Genomic DNA, 16,943 nt, shown 5'->3' with positions numbered 1-16,943 from the left:
AAAAACCTTTCGTGTACCTGCAGGATTAATTATCGCCAAAGCATGCATACTGGTTAGCAAATTGAATTATTGAACATTTTTTGATGTTATGACATTCAAAAAGTCTAAGGCTAAAGTTTAGACATAATTTTGCAGATCATGTAAACCAATTTAGTCTAAAATCTCATTCTCGAGCATTAAATATTGGAATCCCTTGATAACTTCTAATTCTTTGGCACAAGGCACAATCAATTCCAATTCTTGGACTAAGAAATTTTCTTGTATCCTAGATGGTTTGAGATTCTCAAACATTAGTAATTACAAAAGCACAATTCAACACTTAATTTTTATCAAACATAAACCAAAGAATCATTGACCAATGTATCCGAGAGTAATCATAAAAAAATTTTGGTTCAGAAAAAAACTTTCATTTTATTGAAAATTATGAGAAAAGGAAGTTCTCAAGGGCCAATCAATAAATACGAAGACTTTTGTCATGGCTACATGTATTTTACTTGACATCATATTATTACTAAATTTGTTAGATATAATATAGCAATAGTTTCAAATAAATTGAAGTAGAAAAATTAACTACAATCGGTTCTTTTATAAAATTATTTAAAATCTAATCCTGCAAAAATAAGGTAATGGCGCATGGTGAAATTTTGTGTTATAACAACAATAAGCTATGTAATGTTGAAATTTAAGTAATATTTCTATGAATTGGGTTTCAAACCAAACAATATCAAACCTCAAATTAAGAATTGTCATGATATACTATGTGCCAAATAATAACAGGATATATCGTTTCATTGAACAGAAATCAGATTCAAAAGACAGATAGTCCTCATTAAAATTCTCATTGATGCAACAAAAATCGCGTAACAAAAGCACCTTTTCATCAAATGGAATAAAAGCTCGCATATTAATAAAATACGAATTATAAGAATGAATCTCGTATATACCTATCTTATAAGAGTATTAACAAGTTATGCCCCAAGTTATATTATATAACATAGGTAGAAATTAAATCCTTCCTCAAATATATAATGTGAAGATAATTAGATATAGAAAACTGTGCAACCATTACATATTCCAGTTTCAGCAGGGTGTAAGGAAAGTCACACTCCACTGCAGTTTGCCAATTCTTTGGGAAAATCATTGTTTTGACTGTTATTAACTTTAATATTTGTGAAAAAAATTCACTTGTACATGCACGATAAGCAACAAGAGATGACTAAAATCAGTTTTAATAAATGTATATATATATGGAATGTTCTTGACATGTTCGGATGACAGCTGTGCCAATCGCACATTACAAATTCAGTGTAAATAATTAACAGTGCATAAAAATTTTAGTTACAACCACAGCATAAGTATTTAAAAAATACGTAGGAGTAGAATTTGTATACCTAATTACAGTCAAACCTCGTTATCTCAAACTACATGGGACTGGTTATAAACTTCAAGATATCAAAGTATTCAAGATATCAAGGGTAAATTACTTAAAGTATAATAGGTTGGGACTTACAGATCACTTCGACATATCCATTGTATTCGAAATAACGGTGTTCAAGATACCAAAGTTCAACTGTACTATTTTTCAGTACTATAAAGACTTACTCAAAAGAGCTTAACATATTTCAAAATCAATCAAATCAATTGGATCAGATTTTAATGATATATCCTTTGTAATCCATGTATAAAATGGATTTAACATCAATATTAATAGAAAGGACAAGAAACACTAACTAACCTGCAGGTGAAGACAAAGGTGGATATAAGATTTTCACAACAAATCATTTACATGTACATCATTACAAAAGACTTAAATGATAATTTTTAAATCCTAAACAACTGACTTATTTCTAAAGGAAAAACATTGAAAACTATGAAAATAAAAAGATACTGTTTGTAAAAATCACAGAAATGTATCCAAATAATAGATATCTACCTGTACATATACTCATATTGCAGTCATACAGATAATTACATGTAAAGAATAGGCAATAGGGCACTTTCATGTATATTTTTCATTCACAATACAAAAAATATTTTAAAGCTACTATACATGCAGCTGCAGATTTTTTTTTTTATCAAGATGGCTGGCTCAATATCACTGAGGTAATAAATTTTTGATACATGTATTACACTGTGTATTTTTACCCAACATGATGTCATAATATATTACATTGCATAGGTTAAGACTGTTGATTGATGTAGAATGATGAAGTAAAACAAAAAAGAAGATCTAATTCAGTAGTCGTTTAAAGTTAAAAATACTGTTTTATTTTTTTTATGAATTAATTAAAATATGTTCGAAAATGAAATGCTTGGTTGTTTATCATGGAGGAGCCGGAACTTTTTTTCATGCTAAAATTGTTGACGTCTTGCAGTAAATATGTTGTCCAAGCTCACAATTATAATTTTTACAGAAAAGAATGAGGTTTAACAAAAGATGTGTAAAATATGTCGCCAAGGCTCGGGGATAGAAAACACACAACTTGTTCGATAAAAATCACATACCATCATAAATCATGTATCCTGTATTGATTGGTCAATATACTGATAAACATTATCAGTTTTACATTTACAATAGTTGTAAAATATAAATAAATTCAAAATAAGTGTCCATGCTGTCAGAGTATTCAATTTTAATCTGAAATTTTCAATTCCAGCAAATTCCTTAAAACGGTAAGCCTCCAGACACCATTAATGCTGTCACAATTGATTGCATTTTCAGTTTCCATCCTACGCTTCTTCTCTCTTGTCAACCATTCTCAATTCTTTATCCAGATTTCAGATCACATTCATCGACAATGGGGGCTCATAAAAAGCTTCCTAAAAGATTAAAAACCAATAAGTTTTGAGGTTATTGTTTCCAAAAAAAACTACTGCAGGTACACATAATAAATTAATTCAGTCATTAAAATGTGTACTTATAGAAGCATTAAGACCTCCTTAAAAACTACAAACAAACATGATGCTGTAGATTAATTCCTAATCAAGCAATGTATCCACTTCAAATTGCATGAGTTATTTTTCTGACAGTTGTAAACAATTTGAAATTTCATTAAGTATTACAAAAATTTAGCACTCAAAATTTTATCTTCTCATGATATGACACAAAGTGTTGGAATTGCGGAATAAAGTACTTGCCTATAAAGATAAGGATTCTATACAATTATTGCACCATGTTTAGCATAACAAATAAGTTACAAGAATGTTTACCAGTCTGAGGTTATCACTTGTTTGGTAGTGACTGTACATTAATAAAATTTACTTCACATCATTTTAACTTTTGCACATTACTGTGATGATGAGCTTATCAAATCTTATTAAATTTCATGTTCAAAGTTTATTTTAGCTCACCTGAGCTGACAGCTCAGTGGAGCTATTGTGATAACTTTTTGTCCGGCATCCGTCTTTCTGTTTGTCTGTCTTTCTGTCCTACTGTCTTTAAACTTTTTACATTTTTGACTTCTTCTCAAAAACCACTAGGCCTATTTGAACCAAAGTTCTCACAATGCATCCTTAGGTGAAGGGAATTCAAGTTTTTAAAATGAAGGGCCATGTCCTCTTTCAAAGGGATATAATTAACTAAAGAATTATTGAAAATTTGTTGGGATCTTTCAAAAATCTTCCTCTCAAAAACCAATTGGCCAGAAAAGCTGTAACTTGTGGGGAAGCATCTTCAGGTAGTGTAAACTCAAGTTTGTTCAAATCATGATCCCTAGGGTGGGGTCATTTGAGGGGTCAAATTTTTACATAAGAGTATAGAGAGAAATTTTTTTCAAAATCTTATTCTCAAAACCACTTAGCCAGAAAAGCTGAAGCATTCTCTGGTAGGGTAGATTCAGGTTTGTTCAAATGATGATCACTGGGGGTAGGATGGGGCCACAATGAGAAGGGAAATTTTTACATAGAAATATAAAGAGAAAAATCTTTAAAAATCTTCTCAAAAACCAATAGACAATAAAAGTTTTAACTTATGTGGAAGCATCTTCAGGTTAGGTAGATTCATTTCTGTTCAAATCATGATCCTCAGGGGTAGGGAGGCCACAATGGGGCGTCAAATTTTTAAATTAGAATATATAGAGAATTTTTTTTAAATCTTCTTTGCAAAAACAAATTGGCCAGAAAGTAGAAGTAGAAAGTAGAAGCATCCTCAGGTAGGGTAGATTCAAGTTTGTTTAAATCATGCATGATCCCCAGGGAAAGGGTGGGGCAACAATGTGGGAAGGGGCAATTTCACATAGGAAAAACATTGAATTATTCTTAAAAACTTAAATGTTATTAAACATGGTTTTACTAATATGCAAACATCTTGACATAATGATATTATTGATTCTCAATTACTTTGACAATGGACAGTGTTTGGACCCCAACAGGACTTATAGATTTATAGATACTTGTTTAAGATCTTCTTGAGAACTGAAATACTTATTTATGTGATATGACTTTGAAACCATCCTATTCAAAAAGTGGCTCAATGTTCAACATAAGAATATCTGAAGAAAAAATTTGAAAATCTTTTTATACAGGATATATTCTACTACATTGTCAATATATTTTGTATATGACTCCATAAATCTGATTTCATTATGGCTATTGTTGCTCAGGTGAGCGACGTGGCCCATGGGCCTCTTGTTGTTACATGCAGTTTTGCATTATCATAATCTGTGACTTTGTTCAATTAACAGAAAGACAGAAAAATAGAGTCAAATTTCTGCATGCTAGAGCTCAAACTCAAAATATCAATTATATCTGATCTTTACATTATTAAAGAGTATTATTTATGATAATTTTGAAAACTTCATAAAAACCTGTTGATAATAAAGGTAGACAGTCGAATTATTGAATGTACCTGGATTTGGTATTGTTCCCACCAATTCTACTGCATCAATTTCTACCCATGTGTTGGCTGACGTACAATCTATTGTTATTTTGAGAATGTTGATGGAGATGTTCGCATCCTGCAAAATTAAACGTTATATCATGAAATATTGCAACATAAATGTATATGTAATGTGAGTAGTAGCATAACAGAACAGCTGATCTTAATCAATTTGCCAAAATAATTGTAGTAACTAGATTAGGCTGCCAAATAGTTGTATATTGTAAGAACTGGCTCTTCCTTCTATCAAATGTACCGACAGACAAGGAGGATAATTATTAATTTACCAGGTACATACTTTTTTATGCTTTTGTAACCATGCAGATAGCTTAATGCTGTCACCTTGATGGGTTGAACTATGTTAATTTTGCTTTATACAGGTCAGCATGTTTTCTGTGACCTTTAGTACAATCATGTAAATTCCAACTCATTGAAAAGAGGCTTTCGTATTAATTCCACGCAGGTGCATGTGTAATTACATAATAGACTGACTAAGCTTCCATGCACATTCATGGTGACCTTATGTTTCATGCAATCATTTGGTTGTTTTTATTTTTTTGTACATATAATATACTTGAATCACCCACAATGTGATGGACAGTTTTGACAGCACTGTTGCCGAATAAATAGGAAACAAAATTGTGATGCTGTAATTTGCTCACTTGTCATCACCTCATTGGCAAGAGCCAATCAGAACAGTTCATCTGCACTGTAACTGTTTATAAACCCATGTAAAATGATGATTGACAGAGGAAAAAAAATTACAACTCATATAGAATAAAATATCGTGTTGATGTTGGATATTTGCATGGATCGAGGAGGGGAGGGGGAGGGGGCATTAAAAATGCATTTTATTGTTTATTATAAAGTACCGGTAATCACTTTTTTATGACACATATGATGAATTGTTAAGCTGATAAATATGATTAAAACTTATAACAAATAACAAATCAGCAAGACTGACTCACAATGAAAGGTGGCTTAAATATACGACTGGCTTTGATGACCTCAACTTTTGGGGCCTCGTAAATTGTGACCCACGTCCCACTGTCAGTTTTCGCTTCCACCTTCCTGGTCCCTCCAGCATTATACGTTTCATAGATGTTAATTTCAGTTGGGTAAACCTTTTCTAAAAACACTACCTGAAAATAAATTTCAACTACATGTATAAGTTATAACTCTTTGTTAACAATATAATAAAACACTTGAAAAAAAAATATCGAGTTTGAATTAGTCATAGTCATTGTGGTGCACACAGCTTTAATAGTGATCATAGGCACAAAAGTTGCTGGTTCAAGTCCCGCTGTAGTCCCTTGATGTACGTTGTACCCTTTAGACAAGGCACTTAACCTACATTGTCCCAGTCCATCAGCAGCGACTGGGTACCAGCATATACTTGAGGTTAATCTGTGATGACTTGTATACCAGCCAGGGGCAGTCAATGACTTTCATCCACTTAGCACCAACCTTATGCACCTTCATGGCTAGGAGAAGGATTTTACTATATTGTATAAACTTTATGTTTTCATCTCTAATTAATGTGCAGACTTACCTCAATAAATTCATTGTTGGTTTTAGTTCCGCTGGCCCATGCTCCTCTGATATCCCCATGCTTGGGGTAAACCTTGGGAGGCCCTATTACTTGTTCGGCAGACCATCTGCAAATAATTTCACATTATATATAATTATACATTTTCATTGTATAGGTACAACATGCAATGCTACAGATTTTTGGGATACAAAGACTGGGTGAATCATGAAGAAAGAATTAAAGATAACTCACCCTGTTGAGTCATATTGAGAGGAAAAGTTGGAAACACTCGAGACCCACTGGCGGCGTATGTCGGACATTATATATTACTCTCAATGTGACATCTGAAAATTAAGAAAAAACAATAATAAGAAATATCATTTACAATGTACTAGCAACAAGAGGCCCAAAGGCCATTGCAGTCACCTGAGTACCATAGTCTTTAGATTGGCATGTCAGAGAGTGTCAAGTTAAACTTTGCATTATAAGCTTTTTTAACTTTTTTTTCTGTTACAGTATTTCATCTTACAATATAACAAATTCACACACATACACACACACACATACATAAAAGCCATGATCTAGTACATGTAAATATAAAAGACTATTCAAGTTGAAACAATTTTAAAAAAATTGAATTAATTTGTAGCATGGTTCCACTCCAATGGCCGCAAATTTCCTTAAAATAAATATATTACAATGTATAGTAATTGTAATAAAATGTTTACTTATAACTTCCTCTCTTACGAATCTGGCAGCATAAATTTTTTGATAAAAAAAACAATGCAATTAGCAGGATGTGGGAACTAAAAAACAAGCTGAAAACATCGCCATGGCCAGTGGAGCTTCAGGAGAGTTAAACAAAATTATCACAAGGTGAAAAACTTTGAACTTCACAGACCAGTTATATGTGTGGAGCATATATGTATGGCCCACATATATGTATGGCTCAGTGGTCATGGACATTAGACCAGTAACCCAAAGGTTTCAGGTTCAAGCTCCTCTCTGGTCACTTCATACTGTGGGTCATGCCCTTAGAAAAAGCACTTTATCTAAAAAATTTCTGTCAAATTCCAGCTGAAATGGGTATCAGCTTATGCTGAGGGATTACTGTACTTCAATTGAGTTGTGTCCCATCCAGGAGGAGTCAATGACTCTCATTTGCCAAGCAACACAGAAACCAGGGAGAGGCATCAACCGAAAATGTCTCATGGCGTGGTGAAGAATCGAACATACAATATATACTACCACAAACTGCATGTTTAATATCAACATGATAAATATAATCTTAGACTTTACAGGGATACAATATAGAAGTAAGTTGATATTCATGGCACAAAATATTATAGACTTGCAATTGTTTCTTTCCATATTTCCATCCCTAATCTATACAAATAACTTTTAAGATTTATTTTATAAATCAATTTAGATGTGTGACGGTCAGACTGGTTTAGATATCGGCGCCAGATAGCTCAGTTGGTAGAGCACCTAACTAGAGATTCAGGGGGCCTGGGTTCGAATCCTGGTCTGATACGTCGTTATTTCTCCCATTATGTTACAGATGAAAAAGAGTCCAATTTGAATATATCCAAGTGTTGTGTTAATACAACTCTCTATTATCCCCTTCACGGTAACTGCGGTACTGCTCTTTTGCAGGGCAAAATGACATAGTTTGGTGAAATATGACGTAACGTCAATTGTTTCATTTACGTCATTTAATTATCTACTTACTGAATTTTTGGCAAAGTATATCATTTTGCCCATCTTCCCAAGTCAAGGGTTTCTGATCCGCTGTTTATGGAGAGCAGAGCGGATTAGAATCCCTTGACTTGGGAAGATGCATTTTGCCCTGCAAGAGAGCAGTAGCGCAGTTATCGTGGAGGAGTCTATTGCTTTTTTAAAGTTTGTTCGGGAGATCAATCATACGTGTGTGTGGGGGGGGGGGGTAGGGGGGGTTGTTACAAAGACAGTGCTTTAATTAATTTTGTTTGATACATACTTAACATTTAATTTTCAATCAAATCTTTCATCCCCCTCATTTAAAAAATAGGAATAATAGCAATTTATGATTTTCATTTGAAGACATGTTTTTTTTGGCAGCGTTTGCTTTGTTGTGTACATTAGCGACCATACGCATCAGTTCAAGATTCGATCCTCATTCAAAGTCTTTATCATATTTATGTAACAGTCTTCATGGTTCTCACAATATCAATGAATATTTGTGTCCTGATGTGAAGACTGAATAGGGATATACTCTCAAAACTTACTTACATGAAATGACTCGTTCAATCAAATTACTGTGATTATTTCTTTACAATTTGTAAATTGACCGGTGGTATGTCTAATTGCAGAAGTTACGGTGTTGTTGGCAATGTATAGATATTTTTCATTAACATAGTGGTAGTATTTTATATCTATAAAGTTTACCATTTAATTTCAATAATCATTGTGTGTTCTTTACATTGAAAAATCGAGAAATATTTTAGGAATAATGATTAAAAAAATAAGAATCCAGTATTATGAATCGGGTTCGATATTCTCATCAAAGCGTACCGTTTTCCACTGGCGCGGTAAAATCGAAGAGACAGAGAAATGTCTTATGTGTCAAAACGTTGGTGAGGCTGCTAGATTCAGGGTAAGTGCAAATTTTCATTAGACTATATCAGATAATCTTATGTATCCTTGTGAGCATTGATAAAATGCAAAGACAACTAGATAAAATTACTCCTATGCATAAGCCATCTTTTTGAAGCTTAACGATCTATAACAAAATGCATTTTGTGTTAATTGAGATCAGGCACAAAGACTTTTAAGTTTAGATATTGAGACCAAAATTATTAAAAATTTTATGCTGAGAATATCTTGAAATTGTTTTGTTTATGTTTAATTTTTCATTCCATTCTAAAAGATTAAGAAGTTAAAAAAAATTCCAAATAATATTGCCATGACTACCTCTAAATTAGTACTTTATACCAGTGTATTGTGTGCTCTCAAGCAATGAAATGATTTCCTTGCTTTCAGTGTGTTTATTACAAATTTCACACTGATGATTAAAACAATTAGTATGGCATTCTTAAATTTTTTTAATGTTTTGTATTGCATTGACTATTTTATTATAGTCTGTCCCAAGATATATCCTCAATTCACATTAATAAGCTTAATTTTTATATATTCGTAAATGCCTCAGTGTTTAAATGATGTCCATTCAGAAGTATAAAAAATATTCCAAGATTTATCCATTGAAACACCTCCTCTAGCTTATCAGGTTTCAATGCAAGGCTTAAAAATGTGATGTCTACGAGGATTTTGTATTGCAACATACGATAACATTGAAAATTGGTGCAAGGTATTTGGAATGTATCACACAATTTTCATTCCAAGTGACCTCTGAATGGAAAAAAGATGTCAAATTAACATTCCCAATTATAAATCTCTGTACGAAATTAGTATTCATTCCTGTGATTTTTTCTGATTAAAAAATGATAATGTGTGAATGAAATTATCTTGAATATTTTCCCCTTTGTCCATTTTTGATTGCACATCTTTCACAGGTATGTGTGTTTTTATTAAAAATTGTCATAATGTGCTGGATATATATCTTGGGACAGCTGGACAATAATAAACCTACAGCTGGGAATTTACTCTCCCCTCCACCATATTCCTACCTGAGTCTGTCACTGAAAGTTCATTCTCCTGTGCCCTTTATTTACAAATTGAGATATAATGAAGGTAATGCATTGATTCCCCTTTAGGTTGACCTTTCATTGGATCATAGATTGGTGATGAAATATTAACTTATTATTAAGAAGATTCTCAATATAAAGGCTATTAAAGGAACATGCAACCACCTGTAAAATGTTCATTACATTCATGTCAAATATTGTTTTTCAGGCACAATTAAAGTATAACTTAATAAAGTACTTTATTTCATGCTTAATTTAAAAAAAATTTTCACATAACCTGCTAACGCAAGTTATGTATTTTTTCTGCAATGTCGCCAACTTCATTTACCGCATGAATCACCAAAGAAATTAGTGACCGATTAACCTGGTATTTTAAAGATATAATCAAGAATTTTCAAAATTCCTTGATTTAATTCTGAAAATTCCATAAATTATTAACACTTAGGCCTAAGAAAATAAATTGTTTGTTTCCGCTTTCCCGACCGACCCTAACTTTTACCCCCCAACTCAAAAGTTTTTAAAAAGGATTTTTGATGGAAAAACGTTTATTTATCCGATTTGGAAAAAAATTACTCAAAATTTTGGTCACAAACACGCTTGAAGCAGTTACTCTTCTCACATCAGTGTAACTCAAACATTTTGTTCCAAAATGGCTGTATGTTTCCATGTGTTGTAGATTTTAATAATGCTCTCATCGTTGGCAGAGAAAGTATCTGATATATAATATCATTTTTGTGTTTTCTTAAGACCAGCTTAATAGTCAGGAATGATATTAAAAGTATTTCTCATTTTATACCAGTCAGTATCTAATGGGCATGTATGGATACTGCAATATTAAAGGGGAAAAAAAATATTTGAAAAATATTTTTAAAAAATCCGACCGACCGTCCCTACTTTTTTTCAGCATGAAAGCGGAAACAAACCATTTTTTTTGTTAGGCCTTATTTAATAAAGAGGCAAAAAGCTAGCTCAACTAATAGGCTAAGGGTACTGATATTGATCAATTTTAGAACACTTTTGATTGCTCAGGGGTTAAAATACAATGTATTAATTGTTCTAGAATTTTCAAGAGAGCACAGACAAATAGATATTGTACCGATATATTGTACAGTATAAATAGAAACCTAAAGCAGTTTGAAGACCTTTATAATATTGTCAATATTCTTAGATCATGAATTTGGTTTTCCTCTGTCACAAATTTTCAATGGTTGTTTTTCTCAGCGATATCACAAAGTTTTAATCCTCATCGGATTATGAAAAAAGGTACCTGGAATAGAGTTTCACACACTTCACCCTTCCTCAGGTCATTGACCAGTGTGGATTCTTTCACAAATAAATAATAGACCTTTGTGTGTACCAGGCACAACAAGACCACTGGGGTTTTTTTTATGTATGCTTCCGAAATTATAATACAAACATGGATTCCAGATATCTGAGGCTTGAAACTACCATGGTTTGATTTTGATTTGGTAATGGTACAATAATACACATGCATTGTTTGTTTCTTCTTCTTTTTTCAGTGACACAGAGACAGTTACAATTCTTGTCTATTTTTTCCAGAAAACTTATGACTGATAAACAGTGTCCATGTACAGGAACCCCTCTTGATAGTAGAAAGGACACAAATCAAAGAAAACAACTTGTGGACAAATCAAATGGTTAAAAGAACAAACAATAAGGTACTTTCAATGTTTATTCAAGAAAAAAAAACTTCCTTTTCCTTTTTAATCTTAATGTGTTGATAGCTACTTACACAATTTGTGTATGACAAAAAGACTTATAAAAGATTAAGCTAATAACAATACCAACAGGAATTAATATCCCCTCCCTCACTCCTTCTAATTGCCAGCTTGTAACATTCCCCCCTCTAAACTTGCAGCCCATAAATCTCTTGGTGAGAACTCATGGGGGTCTGATCAATTGACGGGGAGTGTTGGAAATTTTATCAAATGTGCAACACAAGATCTTCAAACTCCAGTCCGTGAACACTGCTGCCGAGAATTGCCATCCCTCTCTAAAGGTAAGTTATACAGTCTGAACTGAACTGACTCACAAGTTGTTCTCAAAGCAATGATAGTTCTGCTAGCTTTACTATAACTTGACTAGCTCTCTGTAATAATATGTGGTGATTTATGAAAATTTATTTCCATCAACCACCTACCAACTTTGTTTATTTTTGTTTTTTTTTTCTTGTAGGAATGTAATTTTTTAGTGCAATCTCAAAAGCTGACAATATAAAAGAAAAGCATTTTTTTTTATCTCTTTTAAATGGAAAAGTTCTTGACAGATTTCTGAAAATGTTTTATCAAGGGCACTCAAGCAATTTTTTGTCATTTTTGACTGTTTCGCAAATAAACCACTCCTTTTTGTCATTGCCTGATACGTGCCCTAGTTCTTTTGGAAAAAAAAAAGAACAGCAATATCTCTTTTTACTTGTATGTCACAGCTTGCTGATATCATTACAGTGTCTAAATAGCAGAGACCAATTATAATCATAACTTTTGGTTAAATTTTTTATGCATGGTTATAATGTGGGTTTGGTGCAATTTTCAATGTCTGCCATGTCCAAATCATGTGGGTTTTTATGTCTTTTATTCTTTTATAAAAAGAAGCCATTTAGACTTCATTACTTCTGAAATTCTTCTGTAGAAATATAATATAAAAATAATATTGACCTAGCAGTATTTTCCCTGGGGAGGACACTGGACACCCCTAGATTTTTTGGGGGTGCCAAACTTTTACTTTTGAAGTAGCATATCATATCCTATAAATCAACAAATTTTTCACCATAGCAATGGTTTTTTTTTTTAAATGGATCATCAATGGGATTGTTTTTTATTCATGGTCATCTACCATAGGACATTGAATGCAGATGCTCCCAAGATAGTTCCAGTTCAAGCCAGAACTTTTTCTGAGCGAATGATCACATTGTTTTGACTCTAGAAATGACTATATTTTATCTTTTAGAAGTTTTAATGTCTGCACCCCTGAAAATGCATGCATAAGAAATTAGGAAAGGCGCCAGAACACTCTTCCTTTGTGAATCTCGACAAAAGATACATATGGTATGTATGAATTCAAGTTTATTACCTTTTATAGTATCATATTTCAGAAATTTAAACGGAGCTGTTTTATATGGTACCAGTATTTTTAAGAATAGAACACCCATAGCTTAATTTGTCCCCCTTTTTACACCCCCACCCTCCCCCGTTGATGACCACCTTTGTATATCTGTGTTGATTGTCTGTAGGGCTTTATAAAGCTTAATTTGTTTATTGGGTCTGAGCAGCAGGTTCTCAGCAGCAGGTCTTTTTATTGGGAGCTGGTGGATCTTGTTCATGAGATCACGCTGTTAACTCTGAATCAATTGAGTATAAAGTGTTTGAAATGGTTCAGTGTTTGTTTGTTGAAGAGAAAAATAGTATCTGGTCAATCTGTTTACGGTAGTTTTGGGAAGTTTTTGAAAATCAACTCTGTATGCAGTCAAAATAAATAAGTTACTAAGAGCCTCCACACTCCCTTGACTAACAGGAAAATTGACACCGAAATATAATCCTTTGATGAAGTAAGTGGAAACTGTTTATATTAAGTTACTTAGAGGGGTTAATGATTTCATATAACCAAATCCATCCTTATAGGATTAATTGCATAAGACAATATAAAGTAGCAATGATGATACATGTACATGTAATTGGAAGTTAGGCCTAACAAAAAAAGTTGTGTGTTTCGGGTAACCCGACCTAACCTACAAAAATGGCCCGATCCTACCATTTTTAGACTGTTTTCCCCAGGCCGATTTTGCATGGCGGTACCGCCATTGAAGATCCCCCGCCATGCATCACACAGTGCCGCCAAGCTTCCCGCTATGCATGTTTATTTCAAAGCAAAATTCTTTTTCCGATTATTACACATCTTAACTGTAATTAGTAGATATAAAGTTATCGTTTATCCGCTCAAACTTCAGAAAAACACTTGCACCCGCAGTGAGCGCAGTTAATTTCGACATCGATCTCAGCAATGGGGCACACGTGGTTTACGGTTTAAGGACTTAGCTTATGATTAAGATATATTAAAACTGAGTTTATTAATTGGTGATTAATGCATAAATAGAGACGTGATTACTTCTTGTTTTAATATAATGTGCTTTTTTCGACATCTCCGCCATTATCGAATGTTGTGGATTTTCCAAGATCTAAAAATAGCACAATGTTCACTCGATGGTGTTAGCTTGGATTTGATATGCTTGAACTCTTTATTTGCCGCAAGGATATTGGAAACTTGAAAAAATGTACACAATAAAGAAAAAAAAACTACAGTTATTTGCAGAAATGCACGGAAGCGATGTCACATGACTAGAAACATCGTATATTGTATGCTTATTAAAATGATTGACTGTGTACATACATGTAAACGGGGAAGGGGACTGGTGTCAAGATATCACAGAAACTTTCATATGAACCCCCAATTTAAACAAGAAATATTAACTGCCCAGAATAAGTTGAATCAAGTTTGATGTAATTGTATGGACTTGTTCTGCCTATTTCTTGTTCAACACCCCCCTAAAAAAATCTCTTCTATGAGGAGTGGGAGTGGAGTGGGACAGAAGCTGATGTTGAACTGCCATGTGAATCTATATTTCTTGTGTTTTGTGAAAACTTGTGAGGACCAACCTCTTAAAAAACTGATTTTGAAAAAAGAACCAGAAAAATTGTATATTAAATATACACAGATATTAAAATATAATTATGAATTGAAATGATACTTGTTGATGTAGATTTCATGAAAATGCATCAATTATAGTACATATCATGTAGTACGTTTCATCAAATGGTTATATTATTACGCACAGTGATTTTGCCGGCTTAGGCACTTTAATACCGCACCGCGCAATTACTCTGACAAACTTCCCCCCATGCTTCAAAAATTTTCTGGGGAAAACATTGTTAGATGTCTGATTTTATCCGATTGTGAATTTTATCTTATTTCCAATAAAAATTACGTTTTTAAATATAAAACAAAGAAACATTCTTTAATATGATTCATACAAAAAAAATATGATAAAATAAAAAAAAATCCCTACCTACCTAACCTAATTTTTTCATCAGTGTTACCCTAAACACACAATTTATTTTTTTAGGCCTTATTCATCAAAATCAGCTTAATCTTACAAAAGCCACCCCTATAAGTATAGGTTCACTACTCACTTAAATGATTAATATATAACTGATGATAAGGATTTGTCAGTCTAGTTTCCCATCTATATATCTATTTTTATTTTCCTTCTCTCCAAATTTTTACACCAATTGATAGCTACATGCAAATATATATATAATTTCTGCTTTTGGGGGGTGCATGTATTCATAAAGTAACTGAATGGACACCAAACTTTTATTTACTGTTATTCAGTGAGTTGAATTTTAGACATGCATCAGATCTTCATGACATTTTTGCTACAATTCCGACAGAAAATGAGGTATCAACTGACGACCTATAATCAATTAAATTGTCATTGTTTAAGTATGATCCTACTTGTATTTCTATATATATATCCCGATGGCAATGTACACGAAGGAATGTTGGGTTATTTTTTCCAGTTATTTGTTGTGATGGTACTGTATAATTGTTTTCTTGATGTGAATGCTGAAAGTTGCAAATCTTACTCAATTGCTGATGTTTTGACAAGTTTGTCTATAATTAAGACGATACAGAAACTCACTCTTTGTAATTATTTTCAAGCAACTCAAGGAACTGGAAGACAAGTGACAGAAGATCAGGCAAAAAGAGAGTAAAAACAGCCAAGTGAATTCACAAATTTTAAATAATAAGGTTAAAGAATGGATACAATTGGAATGTAACAGCTATGGGGTAATGCTAAAACAATTTTATTTGAGAAAAGGTCATAAACCCTCCCTAAGGGGGATGCGTGATGACAGATTTAATTGGGAGGCTGATAAGTGCAGGGTTTACACATCTCTGTGTTTGATAACAGCAGGAATTTTCAAGAATATAATGAGCAAGTCTGTTGAAAAACTTTAAAATGAAAACCTGCTAGGAGGTTACATATGTATAAAAAAGGGAAAAAAATGCAATTGTTTTCATGGGGGATAACTCCAGAAATTGATTGACGTGCTCATATATTTAACTTTTAGTGTTAGTATATTTAAACCATATACCGGTAATAGTTCTTTCTAGGGAGGTAATGATAAATATTTTACTTCAAAACCAACATGATTAATAAAAAATAATGCAAATTCTTAGTGTACAATGTTTCTTTCGTAAAAAGATCTGCAATTGTATCATAAAATGACAACATTTTAAATGTATCCATTGTACAAATAGGTTTAAAAGAAAAATTCATCAAATTTATCAAAATTGATAGAAATAAAACATGAAATAATTGATCTGCTTTGCAAGTTTCCATTTCACAGTAAAGACCATCTTCATACCATTGGAGCAAAGCTTTAAAAATCATAATAGTAAATAGCTATTAGCAACACAAGTTACAAAAAAATCAGGGAAACAACAGCTGCTATCATGATTTGCGTTGAAAAAATGATAATAAGAACAAAGGAATGTACCGGTAATTATACAGCTATATTCCAAAAGATACTGACCGAGGTGGTACATGTATGATATCTGAGTGCATAAAGAATATACCGGATAAGTGTTTGTTGATAAGACTACCGCTGATGATAATCTTTATAGCTATGATGAGGAAATTTAGTTAGGAATTTTAAGAGTATGATGGATGTTTGCTATAGATGGTATCAGCCCCAAACTGCATTACCATTTTTTATGGAGACTGTGTGGTCAACAAATTACCCATCAGATCTATTGTAAAATTTTAGGTATG

At 32.7% G+C, this 16,943-nt stretch overlaps 2 protein-coding genes across 5 annotated transcripts in view; one reads left to right on the top strand and one right to left on the bottom strand.

Annotated features, from left to right (window-relative positions):
- Positions 1-1,213: 1,213 nt before the first annotated feature.
- The window catches only part of LOC105334016 (F-box/LRR-repeat protein 4), a 16,050-nt gene continuing 320 nt past the window's right edge, over positions 1,214-16,943 (bottom strand). The window contains exons 1-6 of one of the 3 annotated variants that reach the window (XM_011437284.4): positions 8,679-8,763; positions 6,660-6,751; positions 6,429-6,534; positions 5,845-6,018; positions 4,847-4,955; positions 1,214-2,820 (exon numbers count right to left, since the gene is read on the bottom strand). In XM_011437284.4, coding sequence (XP_011435586.2) covers positions 2,807-2,820; positions 4,847-4,955; positions 5,845-6,018; positions 6,429-6,534; positions 6,660-6,727 — 471 coding nt within the window. In that variant the 5' untranslated portion in view covers positions 6,728-6,751; positions 8,679-8,763 and the 3' untranslated portion in view covers positions 1,214-2,806. Of the gene's footprint in view, positions 2,821-4,846; positions 4,956-5,844; positions 6,019-6,428; positions 6,535-6,659; positions 6,752-8,674; positions 8,764-16,943 lie in introns of those variants that run through there. The other 2 variants (XM_066066002.1, XM_034457554.2) reach the window with 2 other exon arrangements.
- The window catches only part of LOC105334018 (serine-rich adhesin for platelets), a 21,243-nt gene continuing 15,961 nt past the window's right edge, over positions 11,662-16,943 (top strand). Inside the window, exons 1-3 of one of the 2 annotated variants that reach the window (XM_011437287.3) lie at positions 11,664-11,769; positions 11,970-12,110; positions 13,058-13,155. The gene's annotated coding sequence lies outside the window, so the exon portion shown is untranslated. Of the gene's footprint in view, positions 11,770-11,969; positions 12,111-13,057; positions 13,156-16,943 lie in introns of both variants that reach the window. The other variant, XM_011437289.3, reaches the window with a different exon arrangement.

The sequence above is a fragment of the Magallana gigas genome, chromosome 7 (genome assembly GCF_963853765.1).
Source record: "Magallana gigas chromosome 7, xbMagGiga1.1, whole genome shotgun sequence".
NCBI classification, from domain to species: domain Eukaryota; kingdom Metazoa; phylum Mollusca; class Bivalvia; order Ostreida; family Ostreidae; genus Magallana; species Magallana gigas.
This window is presented reverse-complemented; position numbering and strand designations above follow the sequence as displayed.